The sequence below is a fragment of the Balearica regulorum genome, chromosome 1 (assembly GCF_011004875.1).
Source record: "Balearica regulorum gibbericeps isolate bBalReg1 chromosome 1, bBalReg1.pri, whole genome shotgun sequence".
Lineage (NCBI taxonomy): Eukaryota > Metazoa > Chordata > Aves > Gruiformes > Gruidae > Balearica > Balearica regulorum.
The window spans coordinates 92,443,179-92,467,319 of NC_046184.1; the positions used below are offsets into that span (position 1 = coordinate 92,443,179).

General features: G+C 41.2%; 1 protein-coding gene across 1 annotated transcript in view; it reads left to right on the forward strand.

Annotated features, from left to right (window-relative positions):
- F5 (coagulation factor V) overlaps positions 1-19,842 on the forward strand; it is a 35,528-nt gene extending 15,686 nt beyond the window's left edge. Inside the window, 17 exon segments of the mRNA XM_010307320.2 lie at positions 643-793; positions 1,205-1,417; positions 3,252-5,187; positions 6,206-6,371; positions 7,582-7,818; positions 8,299-8,506; positions 10,207-10,386; positions 11,969-12,085; positions 12,494-12,565; positions 13,664-13,755; positions 15,077-15,163; positions 15,165-15,233; positions 16,089-16,233; positions 16,392-16,540; positions 17,319-17,501; positions 18,276-18,362; positions 18,364-19,842. Of these exon segments, the coding sequence (XP_010305622.2) occupies positions 643-793; positions 1,205-1,417; positions 3,252-5,187; positions 6,206-6,371; positions 7,582-7,818; positions 8,299-8,506; positions 10,207-10,386; positions 11,969-12,085; positions 12,494-12,565; positions 13,664-13,755; positions 15,077-15,163; positions 15,165-15,233; positions 16,089-16,233; positions 16,392-16,540; positions 17,319-17,501; positions 18,276-18,362; positions 18,364-18,465 (4,194 nt within the window). The 3' untranslated portion in view covers positions 18,466-19,842.
- The last annotated feature ends 4,299 nt before the right edge of the window (positions 19,843-24,141 follow it).

A 24,141-nucleotide genomic window follows, 5' to 3' on the forward strand; every position in this document is an offset into this window, starting at 1 on the left:
GAAATGACTTGAAGAAGCAGTCCTCTAACTGTCCACAGCAGGAAATGAATTATATTCTGATTTTCTTAGCAAGAGCAGCATCTCTTGACAAGAGTCAACCTGACTTGAAAGTCTATTTCTAGACTTAGTAAGAAACTTCCCTGCTGCTATTATACCTTCATACTCGAAAGACGTTTGGATCTGAGCTGGTCCGTTTCTGTAACAGAAATGGCAATCTTGGGCATAACTGAATCCAGAGCAACCCAATAGCGTGAGAGTTCTGTGAGAGTGGTTCTCTGCCATCCATTGAAATCTTGCTTGGCAAAGACTAGGGCATCACCTGGGAGAAAAAAAATGTCAAAAACTTGTGCTCAGGTGAAACCAGGAGGCTGGTCCTTTTACAGAGAGACCAGTCGTATACCATCTGTGTACCAGCAGCGCTAGTGGCTTGTTCAGTGCTCCACCACAGGTTGGTTGCAGTGGTAGGACTGTTACCTTCAAGTCTTGACCCCCTACTCCCTTTCACTTAGCCCTTGGATCACGCTTACCACAACTCTGGTGAAGCTTATATTGCTTTCATAGTAAGTAAAAAAATAGTAGGATTGAGTCCTTAATGCATGTTTCTGCTCATAAAATGTAACTGCTGTGTTGATTGTCTTTCAGAAAAAGGCAGATGGTGAGCAGCAGGCAATGTTTGCTGTGTTCGATGAAAATAAGAGCTGGTACATAGAGGATAACATCAGGGACTACTGCAGCAACCCTGCCAGTCTTAAAAGGGATGATCCCAAGTTCTATAACTCGAACATCATGCACAGTGAGTGGGATATCAAGCTGAATATTATGAAAGCTTATGTGAACCTGAGCATTCAGTGATTGCTTTTTCTCAGTTGTAGTGCAATCAGGAAATTCTCTAGAGAGTCAGTGAGCTTCTAGCCATGCCAGGTAGCACTGTACAGAAATATGCAATATTTTTCAGGGACCAGGCTGGCTCTGGACCCTGAAGCAAAGGCAAGGGTTATTTAACTTTGACGCAGCACCCTGCTGCCTTTGAGATGCTATTTCCAGAGCTGGAGTCACCATCAAGGCTATTGTGGTTTCAGCCCTGTGTCAGTCTTTCCAGGTGCAAATGTGAGTCCAGCTCAGTGGCCTGACATCAAAGAACAGGAGGTTTTATAAGTCTTGCTCTGAAAATATTGAGACCACTTTTATTTTGTTTTCCTTTTAGCAATAAATGGCTATGTGGCTGACAGTAGTGAAATCCTTGGATTTTGCCAAGATAGCGTGGTTCAGTGGCACTTCTCCAGTGTTGGCACTCATGATGAGATTGTCTCTGTTCGCCTTTCTGGGCACTCGTTCCTGTATCAAGGGAAATACGAAGATGTGTTAAACCTTTTCCCAATGAGTGGAGAATCGGTCACAGTGGAAATGGACAATGTTGGTATGTGGTAAAACTATAGTGTTTGATGGCTCTTCTAAGACTTTTTTCAATCTCCAGTCTATAAGGACTAACCTAAATAGGAAAGAAAACTTTTCAGATAAACAGAGTGCTGCAAAATGTTGAACCATTCCCCAGTGCAGCTGACATCTATGGAGTTTTGTTGGCTATGCAGACTTAGCGCATAGCACAATTGTATGCTATACTGAGACATTTTTGGGTGGGGGGGGGGGAGGTGGTGGATTTTTGTTGGGTTTTTTGACTTCACAATTACTGTTGGGGTTAGTAGTGATCATTTTAAGGCAATTCTAAGACTGTCCTTGGAAACAATCCAGTATCAACTCCACTGGATGATTCCCAATTTTGCCACATACTTGTCCATCCTGAGTTAGCTAAAATGGGCCAAGACTGTCAAATTATGCTAGTCATTATCGGACAAAGTGGCTACATGTCACTTTAGGCTTGTGGTCATTTAGCAGCAGTAAAGTCTGCCTGACTGAATTGGATCACTTGTCCATCAGTATACATCTCAATGTCTAACTAGGATTAATACCATGTCTTAAAAAGGTGACGGTAGAACCCATGTGGTCCACACTTATGGAATTACCTGTAAAAGGGCAGAGATTCTTCCTCATTGAAGGCTGTAAGTGTTTAGTGATCATCTTAAAATCCCACAAGGTTTAGATATTCTATTGAAAACACCAATGTTTTTTGTTTCTTTTATCAATTTAATGAATTCTTTATGTCCTCAAAGCTTGTTTTCAATGATCACACAGCATCAAGGCCTTATAAGCTAAAAATGTATTGCATGTTAAGGTTGGGGTTTTTTTATTGCTCAAGACAAGGGAATCATTAAAACTCCGTCAGATTTTGTGGAAACCTCCCCAGTAATGAAGTTGTACTTTTGTTTGATTTTTGGTATGTCATCTATTCTTTCCATCTAGGGCATGTTTTCTTTTGTAAATTTGCTCTTGTTAGAAATAAGGAAAGCTATGCAGGTCACTTCAAATTCAGATAAATACAGAAAAATTGTATGTGACCTTTTCAATAAAAAAGGCTGTTTTTTGCAAGATCTGTTAATTCTGTCTATTCTGTCATTTCTGCTAGTTCTAAAAGCAAGCTCTAACAAGCAAATAACTTGATTTGATGCTGTTTAGGGAAACAGCTTGTATTTTGTTCTCTGCAGATCCTAGTTTCAAATAGAGAACTTACCTTCTGACTAGGTTTTGGGGGAATTATTAAAACCTTTAACTTAATCTAAGATGCCTCAGATTGGCAGCTTAATGTTCTGTGTCCAGATTGGAAATTCAAATTATTCCTTTAAGGATCATCCTTTATGTATTCAAAAGCTTTTGAAATACTGTGTATGTCAGATATTTGTCAACATTGCCTCAGAACGTATTTGTTCTGTTCAGAATGCTCTATCTGCGTGGCAATGCATACAACACTAAGGACAGGACACAATTAAAACTTTATCTCAAAAGATCCTAATCTTAGATCCAGATCTAAACATAGGATCCTTTATATTGTTTCTTTCTTTTTCATATCCATCTCTTTCAGGGGTTATTTTTGGACTCAGATCCCAGGTACAGCTTAATCTGTGGAGAAGAGCTCTGGCTGTTAGATGTATTTATTTATATGCGCTATTATTTATTTACACTTACTAATTATTTTTCATTGCAATGAGAGTGTATGGAAATCCCAGATAAGGATTAGCACTCTGCTTTAGCAGGTGCTGTAGAAACAAACCCAGCAACTTGCCCTGACCACTTACACAATAGGCAATGTCCACTCGTAACTACTGCATGTTAGAAAAAGCCTTTTATTTCAATTGCAGGTACTTGGCTTTTAGCATCCTGGGGAACCCCAGAGATGAGTTATGGCATGAGGCTGAGATTCAGAGATGCCAAATGTGACTCTGAGGAGGATTACATGTTTGATGTTGTGGATTTTTCTTACACCAAGACTGATAAAAAGGCTGTTTCCACCTCAGTTGAAGAAGATGTGCAAGAAGATGATGGACATAAGGAGGATTTGGATTATCAGGATTACCTGGCTTCTTTTTACTCCATCCGAAGCTCAAGGAAAGCAACAGGTGATGAAGAAAAACAAAACCTTACAGCACTGGCCTGGGAACAGTATGAAGGCACTGATGCTGCGAGTTCCAAGGTGGTGGCTGGCTCAGGTCTGACAGCTATAAATAGTAGTGAATCCACAAACGCCTATAATAAGTTCTTAGAAACTCATATCACTCCTCTTCCCCCAGTCAAGGTTGAAACATTCCGGTCACATCACACATCAGTCACAGCAGAAGAGGACTTATTTTTAGCTCACACGAGTGATGGAAAGGCTGACTTGGTATTTGAGAATAGAAGCCAAAGCACTTATGAAATAGATCACAGTAACATGTCTGCAGATGAACACTTGCTGAGCAACGGGGAAGGCCAAATGAATGTTGCAGAAGAGCTTCCAACTGATGGAAAGGACAGTAAACTTTTTTCAGAACAGCATCAAGAGGAAAGCCCAGGAAGAGGAACTTACGACATTAACAGTAAAAGGAAAAGGCGAAACTCATTGGCCATTAAGTTTTACTCCGTCCAAAAGATGAATGCCCTTCTCAATCATGTACGAAATAAAAATGTCTCACTTCCTGACAACACAAGTGCACCTCATTCTACGCATCATGCGGAGAACACATCTGATATAGCCATGGTGGGAACTGGCCAGCTTCCAACTGATTATGATGATGAACTAGAAGAGGAGGAAACCAAGATGGAAAATGCCACGCGTGTGGGTAACTTGACATTTGCTTTGGACCTAACTGGAGGAGATGGGTCTAATGCATCCAGCCTTTCTGAACCCAAGCTATCCAAAGATAAACAAGCAGACGTTTTTTCTTTAGATCATACGTTAGGCAATATAAGCCCCAATTCCAGCCCTGCACTAGTGAAGAACTTACTAGAAGCATCATTGCCCAGGTCTGAGAAATACTCATCTAAAATGACAAACGAGGAATGGAATTTGGTGTCTGCAAAGGAGAGTCTGGGATTAGAGGCAAACTTAGATAAATCTGTTCGTGGCAAGTTAAATCATCGTGGCAGAAATGGTACAGCATTCATAAATAAGAAACATATGAAGAAGTACCAAGGGTTCTCACGTGTAATGAGAGAAAACCAGAAGGGGAGCCACGTGCACCCAACTCTGAAAGGAAAGGAGGGGAACAAGAATGATACTTTGAGTACATCTGGAACCTTCATCAAGATCCGAAGGAAGAAAAAGGAATATCCAAAAATGACCCATTTGCTGAGCCCAAGGAGTAAAGCACCCCCCAATTCTATGGCAGGATTTGGCCGTACATTGTTCTCGGGTGAGACCAACCACACGACAGCCCCGTGTTGCACTAACACCACAGGGGCGCCCAGTGACGCCAACCGTACAGTGGATCTGAGCAGAGCCAGTCACGGAGAGTCGCTAAATTATACGCTCACCCCACGCCAGCTTAAACCATCGATCATGATTGGGCTTCCCCAAGAAAATGGGGACTACGAATATGTCACGGAAGGATTTTACAGAGAGGAAACATCAGGTGGTGAATATGAATACCATTATGTGAGCTTTGATGACCCTTACATGACGGACCCAAAAGTGAATATCAATGAACAACGCAACCCAGACAATATTGCTGAACATTATCTGCGTAGCAAAGGGAATGAGAGGAGATACTATATTGCAGCTAAAGAGGTCTGCTGGAGCTATGTAGGATATAAAAAAAGGTTTGGCTAAATCATTTGCTTTCATTTTGCACACCGTCCTGCTACGTACTAGCAGAATGTTGATTCACATGCTGATAAATTTAAGAGCATCTTTAATGTGCTGCAACGTAATTTCCAACATTTCAGTTGCAGAACCCTAAGTTCTCAAATTGAATTTACATTTTATTGATGGTATTTTTCCCCCCACTTTTTCAGTATCCTCCAGGTTTACTCCTGCCTCATCTAAGTCTGTACTTGCAACAATGGCAGAAACCACAAGACAGTTTCTTTGCATATTTGCAAAATAAAGAAATCCTTATGCTCAGAGCTCTATATAGATCTGCGGGCTCATCCTTAGCTGGTGTGAGGTGCACAGTTCCAGTGAGATTAACAGAGCCCATGGCATATACCGTCTCAGTGTGAAGAGCTGAAAACCAGCCCTTTCTTCCTACTAGATGACTTTGGTTAAGTTTCTATTTTCGTTAGAATGATAATGAGGCAAGGTTTATGAGAAATGATAATTGTTTTATCAGAATAATAGCATTTAGTGCTTCTATTTAAGATCTAAAGAATGATTTGAATGCCTAAAAGCTTATTTTTTTCTTACCAGCTCTGTGTTGCAAAGTGCAGATATAATGAAATGTAAAATGTTTTTCTGTTAGCTTTTCAGAAACGTTACATCTGTGCAACAATAGGTTATATGTAGTAGGCTCACTAACTCTGAGCTAAGCTCTGATTCAGATTATTAAGGCTAATGGTAAAACAAACAAACACACACACAGAGTTCAGGTGGGTTTTCAGAGACTAGTTGGAGTTTTTCAGTGATAGCTGACCAAATCTTTGAAGGACCTCATATACAACTGTAGAACTAGAATTGCTTAGACATTGCAAGTTATGATTTTCAGAATCATCTGGCATTTATTTGTGTGTGTATTCTCTTTATATTCTAAAAAGCCCCTGCTGTATGACTTCTCAGATTTCATCAAAGCTATTATTTCCGATTCACTGTATGTGTTTTCAATTGGGGATTTCCTTTCAGTACAATGATGAATGACAAAACCTGTAAAGATGGCACCACATATAAGGTGATTTTCCAAAGGTATACAGACAGTACCTTTACGACTCTTGAGGATGAAGACGAATATAAAGAACACCTTGGCATCCTTGGGCCAGTTATCCGGGCTGAAGTGGATGACGTTATCCTAGTAGGTCAATGTTTTGAATATGTGTGCAGGATAAGATTCTTACGGTGATCTTACAGTCTAACATAGAATGGGTTAAAAAATACCACAAATTTTTAAAAGATCATGATGGGGAAAACAGTTTTCAAGCTAGAAATTGCAGTGTGGACATACAAGCACACAAGTTTCTTTGAAACATGTCCCTTTCTCTCCATCCATGGTAAAGTCACTTCTGTTTTTCTTTCTTATGTTTCCCAGTGTTAAATACTGGCTTATCAATCTAAAGTAAAATGAGATTTAACATGTTAAAATAAGGATTTTTTTTAAACACAGATTGCACTGAAAATATCACTTTTTACATGTAAAGGGAACTTCTTAATTTTTTTAAAAGAAATTAGTAAATTTGTATTCAAGGTGAATATATATGTATTTGTCCAAAAGGCGTATTTTCCTCTGAAAACTTTTGCTGTAAATGGGTTGGTTCGTTCTAATACAAACAACAAGGATGGAGAGGAACTGTATCCCTGGTGATACAGTGCTATATTCGCATGAGGAAGCACACTGCTGTGGAGTTTCCTTTCTCTCATCCTTCTTCATCCAGTCTTCCAACACTCAGGGATGGAGTAAGATGAAGAGAGTAGATCTCACTGCTTTCTGCTTATTTCAGTAGGAGCAGTGCGCAACAGGAACACATTGACCCACATTTAAAAATGTGAGTAAGAGAAGAAAGAGGCTATTTTAGCTTGGGAGTGTCATTCTCTAAGGAAAGGTAAATATGTAATTTCTCTAGCCTCGTGCTTCTCTGGGACAAGTGAGAAGCACTGATTTCAGTGACAGGAATACATGCAGAGGTCTAGTGATACTATTTTGTGCCCTTCAGTACAACTGTGCAGCAAAGCGTAAGAGGTAGAAACTCCCCATCTTCCTGCTTATTGTACTAAGCATATCCAGGTGTGAAGGGCAGAGGTAAAAGTCCTAGGAACCTAGATTCAGTGGAAAACAGAGTGTTAGACTCATACTTTCTATTTTTTAATTAACTACCTGCATCAAAGAGGGTGACTTTGCATGGAGATGTCAAAAGCTATCCCTGCCAGCTTTGTCATGCACAATGTAGTCTGTAATCAATATACAAATCTTGACCCTGGTTTGAGGTCATGGGAATATATTGTGTGGGGACTTTGGTTTAGGCCTGAATTTGCTGAACAGAATCTATTTTTTCTTTTTTTTTTTTTAGGTTCATTTTAAGAATCTGGCATCTAGACCGTATTCCCTCCATGCTCATGGACTCTTCTATGAAAAGTCCTCTGAGGGAAGCATTTATGATGATGAATCTACTGCTTGGTTTAAGGAAGATGATGAAGTTCAGCCAAATAACAGTTACATATACGTATGGTATGCAAACAGGCGATCGGGACCTGTGCAGTCAGGAGCGGCTTGTCGGTCTTGGATCTACTACTCTGATTTAAATCTGGTAAGGAAATCGAAATAGAAGAGGTAGTGTTACTGGGGTTGATCACAGAAACATTTATGTTGGAAGGGATCACTAGAGATCATCTAGTCCACCCCACACAACCCAAGCAGGGTCAGCTAGAGTAGGTTGTCCAGAACCATGTCCAGTCAGGTTTTGAATATTTCCAACTGATGTTACTGTATGGCTGTAGAAATGGAAGCTGCAGAACACATTTTGGATAGCTGTCCTTTATTTTGGGCCTGATGTTCTTTATCTGACATTTAATCTCTTACCCTCAGTTAAAGAGGATATAAGCCGTTGAAGAATTCAAATTGGGGAACTGTTTGGTAGACTGATCAGAGGAAAGTAAAGATACAAGGCAACAGCAATTCTGGTCTCTGTTTTAAATTTTTGGGGCCTGATGCATTTCTATAGAACTTTTTTTTTGACATCTTTTGAGAATCCACTTTTTACATCTAACATGAGTTTATCACCTTCTAGGAGAAAGATATTCACTCTGGTTTGATTGGGCCAATACTGATCTGTCAAAAAGGAACCTTCAGTAAATCAAACAGCAGAACATTGACCCGAGACTTTTTCTTGCTCTTTATGGTCTTTGATGAAGAGAAAAGCTGGTACTTTGACAAACGTTCTAGAAGACCTTGTACTGAGAAGACCCAAGAAATACAGCAGTGCCACAAATTCTATGGTATTTATTTCATTTTGCCAAGTATTCAGTTTATTGGGGTAGAGGGAAGGGTGGTGGGGGAGGTATCTCAGCTCAAGGTGCCTTTGAACATCCATAAATCCTACACATTAATTATGTGAATGTTTTTGTTGTTGTTGTTGTCCTCCATTGTAGCCATAATAGTCATAATTTTATATGTAAAGATTAGCATTGGCTGGAAATTTGTTATTAAAATGAAGAAAGGACATATTAGACTGAAACTTTCCACAGAAAACTTCTCACACTTGCATACATCTACCCCTCATACTTAAGAAAAAAAAGAAAAAAGAAAACCAAAAAACTCTCTTTTCAGTAAGAAGTTAATACCCTGAAAACTTTTTGCAAGAAATTTAAAAAATGTAATAATTTGACAAATCAACTAGTTCTACTGAGGAGTTTAAAGCAGTTGTAGGACAGCCCTTTATATACCTCTCTGTGGATACAGAGATTTTTGTCATGTAGAGTTACGTAAATAGAATCATAGTATGTCCTGAGTTGGAAGGGACCCATGAGGATCATCGAGTCCAACTCCTGGCTCCACACAGGACCAGCCGAATCAGAGCACGTGACTGAGAGCGTTATCCAGATGCTTCTTGAACTCAGTCAAGCTCGGTGCTGGACCACTTCCCTGGGGAGCCTGTTCCAGTGCCTGACCACCCTCTCAGTGAAGAACCTTTTCCTGATATCCAACCTAAACCTCTCCCGTTGCAGCTTCATTCCGTTCCCTTGGGTTCTATCACTGGTCACCAGAAGGAGGAGATCAGTGCCTGCTCCTTCGCTCCCCCTCGTGAGGAAGCTGTGGGCCGTGATGAGGTCTCCCCTCAGTCTCCTCTTCTCTAGGCTGAACAAACCAAGGGACTTCAGCCTCTCCTCATATGTCTTCCCCTTTAGACCCTTCACCATATTTGTTGCCCTCCTTTGGACACTCTCCAATAGTTTTATGTCCTTTTTGTACGGTGGCACCCAAAACTGCACACAGTACTTGAGGTGAGGCCACACCAGCACAGTGTAGAGTGGGCAATCACTTCCCTAGACCAGCTAGCAATGCTGTCCTTGATGCACCCCAGGATATGGTTGGCCTTCCTGGCAGCCTGGGCACACTGTTGACTCATGAAATGGCTGACTATTCAAAAGTAACCCTTTTTTCTCATGGAAATAATGAAATAATGGTCAGTAACAAAACTCTTTCTCCCTTTGAAAATCCGATGCTTGTGTGCTGTCAGTCTTTGACAAAAGACATTTGAGAAATGGAAACTGCCTTTGAAAATGGGGTCCATAAAATCAGTTACTAATCAAAGGTGTTAGTTGTGACTGTACAGCTGTGGAAAAGTAAACTGCAGAACACATTTTGGATAGGTGCCCTTTTCTTTTGGGGCCTGATGTTCCCATCTGACATTTTAATTTCTTACACCTCCTTGTTCTCCTGGTTGCCAAGTGTTGCAAGCAAACTGTGCTTGGATCCTCAGGTGAGGTCCCTGGATTTTCATAGTACATAGCCTATAAAGTACATAGCCAATGTACATAGCCTATAAAGTGTGTAGCACTTTGATTTGGAAAAAGTGGTGTTTTTCCCAAATGCATTACTTCATTAAATATTTTACTCATTTTAATAACTACACTCTAGCACTTTAAGACCCCTGTTTTGTGAGCAGTTTTCCTTACTAACAATATTTTTTTTTCAGCCATTAATGGGATTACCTACAATTTGCAAGGCTTGAGGATGTATGAAGGTGAACTGGTCCGATGGCATTTGCTGAATATGGGTGGGCCAAAAGACATTCATGTTGTTCATTTTCATGGACAGACCTTCATAGAACAAGGAGAGCCAAAGCATCAGCTTGGCACATACACGCTCCTTCCAGGTAAGTATCAGAGCTGAGTAAGTTCTAGAGGGTGATTGTTGCAGTTTGTCATCATACCAACGTAAAGGTGAACAGAAGTTGGCTTTGGGCACAGTAAGAAAGAGTTTGAGAGTGCTAACAGTTCCTTTGCCTGCGATGGTCAGAAGGAAAACCCCACTTAATGGTGGGGCGGGGGGGAATAAAGGTAACATTGCTGTCCTTTAGAACTGGCAATATGAGTAAAGTTACAGACAAAACTTAAGTGCTTGGACAAATGGCTTCCTCTCAGATGAGAAGGGATATATATGGAAAATGAACAGCAGTACAGTCTGCAGCACAGTCTTCTGTTTTGCACTTTCCTTGCCACTCACTGCTCTCCTTTGTTGTATCTCTTTTCCTATCTGCAAAGTAGGTCATAGGGCTGGGCTTGGCTTTGGACAGTGTTCAACAGTAAAGGTCAGCATTAGAAAAAGGAAGTCGGTAGGATAATGTCAGCCACCTATTCGTTGTGAAATGACAAATGTACAGTAGTGCCGCCATCCTGTTCGTGCGTCCCTAGGCGTCAGTGCCACTGAAGTCTTGCTGATGTTTGCTGGGAAAGACTGTCGGTATCTGGCTCAGTATGGTGAAGGTTTCTTTTTACAATGTCAAGATAAGTGTGATACAGAAGAGAAAGAACAAATGTGAGCCCCAGGAGAATTCTTATGTCTAGGGAGAAAGGAAATAGGCTAAAAGCATTCATTAGGCCACAGGCTATACTCCTTTGCCCATCACTTGTCAGCAGTGCGAGTGTGCGATAACAGCACTTATGAAGCCTGTATTGCCAGCTACAAGTGTTTGTTTTAAAAAAAAAAAAGAAGGAAACAAGGAGATCAAAATAATGGGATTGGCTTGGAATAATAGGAATTTGTATTAGTGAATGTATGTGACATATTCACTATGTAAGCTTTTTAAGGTGATGTTTTTCACTAACATCTGCATATGTTTTTGTTTAAATGGGAACAAGAATTATCACGTCTGCATTAACTCGTAATATAAGAAAAGCAATGAAGCATGTACTGTGGTTTCTAAAAAGAGCAGCAAACAGCCTAAACCATATCTGGCACTCCTGCGGCATGCAGAAAGTGAGAAGAGGGACATACATCTGATTCGCCCACATCTATTATTGGCTTCTTTACACCCATCCTTTACATTACTTGAACAACAAACTAGGGTGGCAGGAGTAAGAACTATAGTCCTAGTTACACGGAATTAACATCCCTATGTTAAACTTAAAAGCATTCACTGCATGGCTCAGCACTGTACTTAATGTGCAGATATCTGTTGTTATATACAGGCATCCAAAGTTTTGTACTTTGCACCAGCAGCAAAGGTTAGGTTTTTATCTGGTCACTTGATTCCACTCTCAGTCTCCAGCTGGAAATTGCTTGCCAAGAAAAATGATGAGACAGTGGTAGTTATTGCATGCTTTGCAATGTATAGCAGGTTATTTATTTTTTCTGGATTAAGTCATAGTATGATCTTTGGCTTAACATGCAGCCTTGCTAACATCAACCTTAGAATGCTAATGTTTCTGAAACATTTCTCTCCCATTTTTTTCAAGGCTCATTTAGAACAATTGAAATGAAACCACAGAGACCTGGCTGGTGGCTTTTAGACACTGAAGTGGGGGAATATCAGCAAGCAGGAATGCAGGCATCCTATTTCGTTATAGAAAAAGGTACTGAACTGAGGTATTTTTTGGCTGGGGGAGTCAAGCTGTAAAGTCATCTCTACCCTTTCAGGATCACTAAAATTAAATTGAGAGATTGTTCTGCAAAAACCCAAAGCAGATTCTCTGTAATTTCAAGGAGGCAGTTGGGTGGTTACTGTAAATTTCTGCTAGAAGAAAAAATGTTTAGCGTCTAGCATACTAGCTTTGAATTTGAGGTTTCTTCATAGTGACCACTGGATTAATCTGTGGAGAGAAATTGCAGAGATTAACTTGGCCTTCTCTGGGAAGAGAGTGGTGATGTTACAGTATTACTAAGAATTGTTCTGAGTGATGTTGTCTTAGAAGGTTCCACCAGAATATATATTGAAATAGCCTTCCTTTTCTTTAACAATCACCTTACTGTGCTCTCTTTAGAGTGCAAGGTTCCAATGGGTCTAGCAAGCGGAGTTGTACTCGACTCACAAATCAACGCCTCACATCATGTAGGTGAGTTAATACTTGAAAAGATCCAGGCATGCTCCTGAATATCACCAGCAAAGTGCTGCAGTTCCATATTGTTCTGTCATCTCATGATATGTCTTACGAGATCAGTTCAGCAGTGAATCAACTGTCAGGTTAAAAAGCTCTCCAGTGCTGTAAGCACTAGTACTGTGGTCTGTACTAGGTAGCCCCTCATCACTGTATTTTAACAGCATCACAGGTCTACTGTCAGTATCACAAGCCTCGGAGTCAGGTAGCCCTCTCTCCGTGGCCTGCTGGATGACCTAGAACAAATCCAGCTTTATCTTTTTGTCTTTTGGGTTCCCTGCTTGAAAATCAACAGCAAGTGTTCAAAATGCTTTTGAGATTTGCATGTGGTACGAGATGTGAAAGGACAAAGTGTATCTGTTATGAAAGATTTGGGAACCTGTCATCTGGAGCAATGACAGTCTTTAATTTCTCAAGTTTATTCTTGGTATAAAAGTGGGATCATTTGATAGAGAAGTTGATAGAATTTTACATGGACAGTGGCAAATCACGGTATACTGGTTACACGTGCATGGAGGAACACACATCCTTTCCCTTGAAATATCAAACAAATTACTTGTTTTGGAAAACTTATTTTTTTTTTGAGTTAATTTTCTTCATTTCCCGACACAGCATTATGACGGCTTGAATGCTGTGTTGTCATATATATTTTGTATCAGTTGTTAACACGGAAACCTCCTTATGCAGAGGGAAGCTCTGTGCATGAGTGTAGAGCACATTTTGTGTCTGATCCTGCTGGCAGCTAAAACTTGTTTAGCAAACTCTAGACCCTGGTTCCAGGTCAGTAGACCATACCTTACATAAAGGGGTGTTATTTTTAAAGTCATTCTGCCGACTATAACGCTTTGCAGGATAACAGCTGGCTTCCAGTTGCTGACCATGTCCAAATTATCCAAGATTATGGTTTGAAAGTCTATTGGTTGGGGGTTTTTTCCCAAGACACATTGAAAAAGAACCGAAACAGTCAACATCAGTAGCTAGTTACAACCCTCTGTATTTATTTTTTTTAAGCACCTCTCTTTTAAATTCTTGCTTTATTTCATGTTTTCTGTCTAGACTATTGGGAACCCAAGTTAGCCCGATTAAACAATTCTGGAACTTACAATGCTTGGAGCACTACAATGGAAACAGAACTCCCTTGGATCCAGGTATGGTTGGCACAACATGAGCTTGACCATCATTGAGCCTGGGTATGGCCATACAATCCTGTGTTGTGATTATCCCGCAGCTTATTTTAAAAGGTCAAGCTGCTTTTGTTCTTGCTGAGAAGATTGCTGAGGAAAACTGAAAAGATGCAGCAAGCTTGATTGGTGATACCATAAACTGTCCACCCATCTTTACTGCTATTAAGGCCCATTGACTGGACAGTTACTCTCACAATTTAGACACTAACTGCTTTGTGGGCAAATGGAGTCATTCTTCCCATTAGTTTTTTTTTTTTTCCTTCCTCTGTCTGCCTAGCAGTACATATTTATGTATGTTTGTTAGGTGATCATTTAAAGTGTAATACTCTCAAGCATTGCTTCGGATAGTTTTTTGTTTTTCTGTGCCCAACTTGACACAGCACAGTGTGGCTTCACAGGGAAATTAAGCTTATAATTATGGCTTCAAGCCCTGTATCATTCAGTCACCTCACTTCCACCTTTTTCACTTTAGCACCAGATAGCCAATTTGCACCCAAATGTAGGGAAGATAGTTGATTTCCTACACATCTCATTAAAATTGGTAGTTGGGAGAAAAGAAAGACTCAAACTGGTGTTGCAGTAGGAGTTCAACGGGTGGCTGTTATATTTGGCTTGCTAACATGTTAGCAAGTTAGCGGAGGTGAAGTAGGGGGAGAAGTTGGGAGATCTGCTGTGGAACTGGAAATCATGTTGGGAAGAGAAAGAAATTGATAGAGACCATGGTAGGGAGAAGCAGAGGCTACTGCAGTAAAGCATAGAGAGATGTGGAGGGCATATCCCAAAGAATGACTTTCACTGCTGATAGGAACATGTTGCTGATTTGGTTTTATGTGTTAAGTTTTTGGATCTGATATCAGCAGGAATGGTGGCTTTTCAGAACTTCAGGATGTCATATCCCTTTTCTCAGCCTGGGTATCCAAAACTAGAGGCAGCTTTTGAAAATGTGAGCCTTGAATTTCTCTATACTCCTTTTGCTTATCTGTAAAATGAGGATAGCAGAGTTCTGCCTAGCACAGAGACACAGATATTTTTGAGGTGTCTTTGTGGTGCTGTGCTGAACACTGTAAAATGACCTCTAAAATTAAAGGCACACACAAATAAATACACAAATTAAATGAGAGAGACAGCATTAATTTGGACACTGGCATCTGCTTGTATTCCTCCTGAGAGTGTTAGTGTTGTGGGTTTTAAAATGCAGGGCTTAAAGCTATTGTATGTATGCCAAAGAATGAGATGGATTTTGCTGTGCATTATTGGCTTTATAAACACTGTTTACTGTTCCTAGGTGGACTTTCAAAGACAAGTTCTGTTAACTGGGATACAGACGCAGGGAGCCAAGCAGTTTTTAAAGTCCTTGTATGTCCAGAAGTTCTTTTATTGTTTACAGCAAAGACAAGCGGAAGTGGAACACCTTCAAAGGCGACAGCTCTCCAGCACACAAGGTCCGTACATGCCATAGGGGTTGCGACAGCCTAGGTAGCACCACTGGATGATGCAGTGAGGTGACAGTTTTATTCTATGTTAAGAGGTAGTGGAAAAAATTATGGCCTTCAGAGACTTAATAATACAGCTTGAGGCCCCAAAGGGCGTTTTACCAACCTAATAAAATTCAGATTGGAAGACAAATTGTAAGGTGAGGAGCCTCCTAGACTGAGGTTTAGATTGGCCCTGTGACCTTAACTGTATAGAGTCTGGCTTTTCTCACAAGCATCTCTCCCTACTTTATTTCCTAAGACCATGCCAGCTTTTTTTTTTAAGCAAACAGGAAGCCGAACTAAAATCAGGCCCTACCTCATTTGGGATTAGATCCTCCTCCTTGTCCCTCCCTTCCTGCTGTCAGAGCAGTTGAATGTTAAACTGTCTGAATTGCCTGTGGAAGGCCTGTGTAGTAAGTGTGGTCGTACCCTGAAAGAGCTTCTTTTTATGCCCAACAGCTCCAGCCCTACCTATTACAGCTCCCTTCAGTTTACCCTGAGGTTTCTCTGGTACAGCACTCCACTGAAAACCTGTTGTCTCTTACCCCTCTCTTCGCCTCTTTACTAATGTCTTCTTACAGACTTATATAGTGCATAGAAATGAGTTGCTTATTTGAACGGAGGCCTTCAAGTGCTTCCAAATATGCTGAGATGCAACCATAAAAAACATCAAGTTGCTGTGCAGCACAGGGCGCTCCATCACTATGGATGGGGCTAATGGCGTAAAAAGGACTACTTTTGTAACAGAGCAGGCTTTCAGCATCCAAGCTTGTGTTTGCATTAAATTAACTATATGTGGATATTTTTTATTTTTTTAAATAGATTTTTGAAGGTAATTCCGATGCCCATGGGATAAAAGAGAACATCATTGATCCCCCTATTATTGCTAGGTACATCAGAGTCTACCCAACCGAGGCCTACAACAGGCCTACTCTTCGCATGGAATTTCTGGGCTGTGAAGTAGATGGTAAGAATGGGTCATGTGCTGGTGCTTCCTTTCTGGCAAATTTTTTACCTAATACGTTAAATGAAGCTAAAATTGTGGGTGTTCTCAATTCCAGCACTGTTGCTTTAGGGTATGGCTACTAGGATGAACTGGAGATAACATGGTGCTTCTCTTAACAGGTTGCTCTTTGCCCCTTGGAATGGAAAATGGAGAGATCAAGAATACCCAGATAACAGCCTCATCTGTTAAGACATCGTGGTTTAACACATGGGACCCTTCGCTTGCTCGTCTCAATCAGAAAGGGAAGATGAATGCCTGGAGAGCCAAGGTAACAAGTGAAAAATAGGGATGACAGCAAGACGGCTACCATTAATAAAATTGTGCTGCCTGTGTGCTCATGCGCTTCCTGCACACTGTGTCCAGTGCCAAGTGTCACAGGGTTACTTCACAGCTCTTTAGCCATCCTTTGGGAAGAAGCCCATTCAACTCTTCCAGTAGAAAACTTGTTGAACTTCTGGCAACATCAATGAGATCATATTTTGAGAGATGGATGGTGTCCTCTGGACCAGAGCCTGCAACACTTCCATGCAGAAATAGCCCTTTTAATTTCAGGAGATGAATACTAGTTGAATATTTGGCTCCAAGGGGTTAAAGAAATCCTTCCTGCATTGGTTTATAGGCAGTGCAGCTTAACGGATAATGGAGCTGTGTGACCCTCAGCAAAGCACGTGAGCTTCTGTGTCTTCAAAATGGAGCTGCGTTTCTTTACAAAGCACCTTGAGATTTGCTGGAAGCTACTGTTTCGTATAAGCATTTGGTGTTTAGTATCATGTATTGCATTTTAACATTGGAGATAAATCTGTGTTATTTTTTATTATGTATTGAAAATTTAACGTGGAAATCTTCATCTGTAGTGAAGAAGTTAATTGTATGGACCACCCAAGAACACTTGTGACTTTTGCTTCAGCTTTACTCTTCTGCACTTGTTTGATACAGTTTTGGTGCATTTTGATGCAGTTGTAACTATCTTTAAACAAGATTTTTCACTTAAGCAAATAAAGACATAGACATGTTTGCTAACAGAGAACCCTTTTTATCAATTGTAGTTGAACAACAACCAACAGTGGCTGCAAATTGATCTCCTCACAATTAAAAAGATAACTGCTATTGCTACCCAGGGGGTCACGTCCATATCTGCTGAAAACTTTGTGAAAACCTACGTTATCCTATACAGCGACCAAGGCTCAGAGTGGAAATCCTATACAGATGGTTCAAGCTCAGTGGCAAAGGTATCGTCCTCAGCTCAGACAATTGTATCATCACTTGGTTTTAGATGCTGAGTGCAGACAAGGCCCAAAGGCAGAATACCCAGCCAAAGAGATATTCTCACAGGATTTTAAAATGCCAGGGAGCTGGGGTTACTACAGATAATGTCATACTATCCATCTGATTTTGATCATAGTAATTAACAGTAATAAAGGAAAGAACTCCAAATCTGTAGAGAATGAAGTCAACATTGTGATAAAAGGAGCTGATGCTATTTGTAACAGAGGACAATTAATTGAATGAGCAATGGATTTCCCAGGGCCTCTCTTCGGCTTTTTTTTTCTTCTCCTGCCCTTGACTTTTATGGCAAATTAATGTTAGTGAGCAGTTTAGCTGGAACAGAGCTGGAGAGCTCCAGATACCCACAGAGCAGACACAGTACTTTATATTGTCCATATCACCTTACACCAACCTAGCCCACAAGGGCTATTAGCAGAGGTAAATAAGGGAAGGTTTTTTGTGGGGTTTTTTTTAATCCATCCAAATTAGACTGGCAAATTTCATGGTGTGGATGGAAACAGAGGCTGTTTAATTCATTCAGACTCAGATATTGCAGGCCTGAACAAGCTTTGGCCCAGCATTTTAGGAAGACACTGGATGTCATCTTATGTAAAATCAGAAATGAGCCAGTCCATCTACCCTGGATGGCTAATGCAACAGCTTGGAGCCATTTTAAAAAGAAAAATCAAGGTTTTTTTAACTGCTGCCTTTTTAATTGTGTGTTTGTGTATTTGCAGGTTTTCTTGGGTAATGAAAACAGCAATGGGCATGTCAAGCATTCTTTTAATCCACCTATCCTGTCCAGGTTTATCCGCATTGTTCCGGAGAACATGGTATCATGGTATTGCCCCTTGGGTAGAACTCTATGGCTGTGATTTTGGTGGGGGTCTGGCTGTGAGAAGGACTGACAAGTCTGGGAGCTCTTAACCTTTTGGCAATCATTGTGCAGAACAACAATTTTTTTAAAAACCTTAAAACAGTCATACGTAGTAGTTCAGATGTATGCTTCTTCAAAGGACTTGAATGTTTTGCCAGCAAGAATTGAGAGAGATTTCTTTGGCAGATGTTTCTTTCCTATAAATACAAACTTTAGAAAACAGCTTCTTTTCTCTGGGAAGAAATAGCAGTCCCTTCTGATTTGTGTATCACTTTTTCATTCTAATCAGTACTCTGTCTTACTTTTAACTTAATTTTAAGTTCTAAATTCCTGGGGATGGAGACTTTGGCCTTAATCTTGAGCCCTGATTATCTCCACTTGGTAATGCTTCTGCAGCACAGAGGAGGGATAGAAAGCTACAGGTGGATGTTCTCCATACATAGGGCTGAGAGGGAAAACCAATGCAGATATGAAGCTGTGGTGCTGCATTCCAGCAATACCTTGGTAAGAAATGATTGTAGGGGTGTCTTCACCTCCACCTGCCTTTAATATGCACTATGACAAATGTAGAACACATCCCAGTGTTGAGGCATATGCAACCCCTTCTCAGAGAACATGGGCTCACATTATTGATTTGGTTCTGACACACTCAGCACACCTGAAATGCTGTGGATTTCACATCCCAACTCATCTTCAGTGCCCTGGCAAGGGGAGAGGGGATCAGCAATACCTTTCTTTCCCAGAAATGAGGAGGGTAAGCGATTTAACCTGGATTATGGTAAGTCATGGAATAGCAACAGTAGAACCAAAGTGAGAATCCAGAACCCCTGGCATTCAGTCCCATACAAACTTTTAGACCATGGAGAGGGGGAGCTCCCTTGAATAAAAAGGCACTGAGAACCATAGCTGTTCAGTGAGAATACAACCTGGTGGTGGCAGAGGAGGGTTAGATGAAACTGGGTAAGAAACATCTGCATCTTCTTTACTGTTTAGCCCTGACAGTGTTTTCATTAATGGAACTACTCTTGTGCACAGAGCATACATGGATTTTCCCAGGATTACTACATCTAGTGAAAATATATACACAGTCCATGAACTCATTATTCCAGCAGACTTTTAGCTAAGCTTTCATTAGTGTCTTTGGCCTTCTATCCTGTAAATTGTTTAATTGCAGAACTTCCACTTATCATACTAGGTACCCTTCAGCAGGGTGGATTTTTCAAAGTAGTTTGTCTTTGAACCTTGTATGGTTTTATCCAAGTTATTTCAGTACTTTTTCAATTCTTGTATCTTGTGGACCATGCATTTCAAAATGAAGGTATAGAACGGGACGTAAAAAAAGTCTAAAAACAACAAAAAATTTTTTTACTATGTCAAAAACTGTTGTCATTTTTCACTGGAGAATAAAGATAATATGTAGCATGAAAGCATCGACATTTTATTTTGTATATTTGCCTCGACAGTAGTACCTCTTTGGCAACAGTTAGTGAAATTTTTGCATTACAAAAGTAACTTTGAGCTGATGGGAATTTTCAGTGCTAATTAGAATTTAATTTCAAAGGGTGAAACTGTATGAATAATTGCTTCATCTTAAAAGATCTGTTTCTTAATATTTTGTACTGTTTCTTTAATTTATTGTTGTTGATACAGCCACGAAATTGCAATACAAGCCATATTCACTAAAAAAAGAAAAATGTAAATTTTGGGGTTGGATCTTACTCTGAAAACAGGTAATAAATGCTCACTAACTTCAGCAGAACCACGATTTTGTGCCAATAAGGCTATGATCTTAAAGGTTTCTACATAAGTAATTATATAGAATATATTATATAAAATAGACAACTGCAAAATTGATTACAGGAGCATGATACAATACATCTGCATCAATTTTGCAAGGTGGAGATAGGACTTTGGTCAGCTGGGGTCAGCTGTCCTGGTTGCGTGTATCGTCCCCCCCCCCCCCCCCCCCCCCCAACCTCTCGTCCACCCCCAGCCTACCCATGTTCAGGGCAGAGTGGGAAAAAGAAAAAGGCCTTGACACTGTGCAAACACTGTTCAGCAACAGCTAAAACATTGGTGTCTTGTCAACGTCGTTTCAGCCATAAATCCAAAACACAACACCCTGGTTTTCCAGTATATCCAGTAGAGGAACAGCAGCAGTGCCTGGGCCCTGGGCCAGCCTAGGCACGTGGCCATTGCTGTTAACAAAATGTTCCCTGGCACAGCGGAGTAAGATAAGTGCTATAATAAACAGCAAAAGTCCAAAACAACCACTCACAAGCACCAGACTCTAATATACAGTAAGGCAAGCAAGCACAGGACCCTGCCAATTAACAGCTGTAAATTCCACCTAGCACACTCCGATCAGATGTTGTCATCTTGCCCTAAGTTGAGGACCAAAAAGGACTATGGTGGGTTGGCCCCAGCTGGCAGCTCAAGCCCCCACTCAGTCACTTGCTTGCTTCCCCCCTAGCAGGCTGGGGGAGAGAACTGGAAGGGCAAAAGCAAGAAAAACTCATGGCTTGATATAAAGGCAGTTTGATACGTGAAGCAAAGCTGTGCCTGCAAGCAAAACAAAACAAGGAATTCATTCACTGCTTCCCACCAGCAGGCAAGTGTTCAGTACACCTAGCAGTTACTTGGGAAGACAAACACTGTAACTCTGAACATCCCTCCTTCCTCCTCTTCCTCCTTTCCCCAAGCTTTTCTCGCTGAGCGCGGTGTCATACAGTCTGGGATATCCCTTTGGTCAGCTGGGGTCAGCTGTGCTGGCTGTCCCCTCTCCCAGACTCTTTGCGCACCCCCAGCCTGCTCGCTGGCAGGGCAGAGTGGGAAAAAGAAAAGGCCTCGGCGCTGTGCAAACGCTGTTCAGCAATAGCTAAAATGTCGGTGTGTTATCAATGCTGTTTTAGTCACAAATCTAAAGCATGGCACTATACAGGCTGCTGTGAAGAAACTTAACTCCTTCCCAGCCAGACCAAGTACATCTAAGTATTTCTAGGTGCAAACGAGGGCTCAAATTCTGGGTCTATGCTTATAGCAAAGGAGATGTGAAAACATATCTGTACTGGATCTGCTAAAAGGAAGGTAAGCTACGTTTAGTGAGCCTGTAGATGATTGGAAAACCAAGACCTTTTGTTGATTTCATGAAACAACTAGCTTAGATTGAATCTGCCAAGGCTTTTGGAAATTTGTAGTTACAGTTGTTCTTGCACCACCTTTCACACACTATGGAATGAAATCCTGCGTATGCTGAAGTTACTTGCAAAATACACAAGGGGAGCAAGAGTTCTCGCAGTTCTCTCAAACTAAAGAATAAAGGTGTGTATCACAGCATGAAGGTTAGCAAACAAAAGCTGTTTCGGACTGAGGGAGAAATGTGGTGCCAGAGTTCAGAGTATTCACATCTGGCTAATAATTTCTTCACTCACAAATCTGGGTGGATGCCTTCACATTGGACCTTTGGATCAAAAGGCCAAAGTTACCTGCTTTTAGCCTGAAACAGAGTTATAATGGAGTTGCTGCCCTCTAATGCTCGTTCCAGCTTCCAGAAGGCCTCAGGGTGCCCAAAGCTGGCCATCAGCAGATGACAATAGCATGGGGATGGCTGTGCACGAAGTCCCGTGCTTTTCTCACTAGGTGCCACTAAGCGTTTCCTTTTGCTTTCCAGAGGTGGTGGCTGTACTCCTTCCTCCAAGCAGAAGTTGTGAAACTGGTTGTGTCTGCGCTTGGATTGGAAGTGAGGTAGAAGTACATGCAAAGACAGCTGAGCAGCTCTAGAGTAGCTACTGACAGCAGCACCGCGGCAGTTTCTTCAGACCCTGAAACATTGGCACGGTATTCAGACAGGTTTGTACAGACTGCCCTGTAAAGTCTCAAGCTGATTCAGGCAGGCTTATAGGAATCAGCCCGCCCCTTCCTGATAGAGTAGATGTAACCTCCATTTTTGCTGTTTTTCTGCTGGCTGTTCTGACCATAATGCCTGTGCTGCAGAGGCAGCTGGACTGAAGCTGAGCCGGCTCACCCTCACCAAAGTTTCCAGGAGTTTGCAAACTGGGTGGTTCCCTCTGCACCACTGTCATAGCAAAGCATAATGGAGACATAAAGCTGTATATTACCCGTGGGTTAAAGTCAATGCAGATCGTGTTTCTGTGTTCAGTCTCTCAGAAACCTCCTCAGCTGCGCATCAAAATAGATACGAAGGTGAATCTGGGCTTTTGGGCACTTTACATGTTAGAGACATCAGTGAGCACACGTGGCAAAAGTATGCCCATGTGAAGTGCTAGGAGAAGTCTACAGAAAAAGCAGGAAGTAGGAATCTGGCCACGACTCCCGACAAATATCCAACCTTTTGAGCACCCTCCAGTCCCCCCCTGAAACGGCCATGAACGCTGGTGGGTTGATCAGAATTTTAGGGCTGTGCTAAGGGGCAAAAAAGAGGGCTTGCAATCTCACAAGGAGTGATGCTCAGGAGGTATCTTTCATGACAGGAAAAGATCTTTTGGACGCACACCTTAAGGAGGAAGGTAAAGGCTGTGCCCCTGTCCACGTATGTGCTAGGCAAGACTGTTTATTCATATGTTACTATTTAGCATCATAGAAATAAGATGCAACACTGTCCTGGGGTAAGCAACTGCCATTTTGTATGGGTCAGTCATTCCACTTAATCAGCGTTGAATATTCCTCCTCTTGCTCTCGCTCCTATGCTTCGTTTTGTTATGTTTATGCACGCTAGCTGTACGTCATAACCAGTTTATCCACCTACGCTTTCCTATCATTGTCTGTGCCCCATTCTCCATTTGGTTGTTACACCCAGTACTTGCATCATGCTTTAATTACAATAATCTCCTCCATCTGGTAGGGACTCCATCTTCTTGAATGTTTGTACAGCACTCTCCAAAACAGGCCATGGGATCACTCTCAGGTTTCCTGGCTACATCTGTAACACCATTCCTAATGGGAGCAATACTATGTTAAGCCCACTGTGACCTAGATTCTTCTAAAAGTACCAACTAATTCAGACTGACCCAGGTGCTGCTACATTTAATAAAAGTACTGGGTATGTTTCTTCTAAGTCTACTTGATCCACTGCTTGCTTTTCTTTGTAACACCCGCTCTTGCACTCTCTTTTAGCACTTCCCATGAAAATTTGTCCAGCAGTGTCTCCATTTGTAGCAGACTTAAGTGCTGTTTGTCCTAAGGCTTCTGCACATCTTGATAGCTTGGATTTTATACTGGCTTCTCTATCGGCTGTGTTCCAGTAAACCGTGGTGCTGCTTTCAGGATATACTTGGTTTACCGCTCTTGTTGAACAGAATATCTAACATGTATGGAAGTAGACGTGATGAAGGCACCACCAGAGGAGATACATGGGGGAATGTGTGGGCATCAACACGTAAAAAGAAGTGAAGTTTCAGAAAAATGAAAGATAAGATGAATTTGTGTTGAACTAGAGTACCAAAATATCTTCAACTTCCAGTTTGTGTATACTAAAATAGAAGCAGACAACATGCTCTGTCCACGCTACAGAAAAGAGCTGTTGCATTCTTTTGGCAGTGGAACTTTTCTTACAGGTCAGGATTCTTACAGATCAGATTATAGCAATATACTTAAAGCAATGACTGCTGACCCTCCCTTCACCTCTCTAAAATGCAAAATTACAACATACCCCTGAGAGTTTTCTTGCTCTCAAAAAGCTCGAAATGCTCCAGAACGGTTCAAAAAAA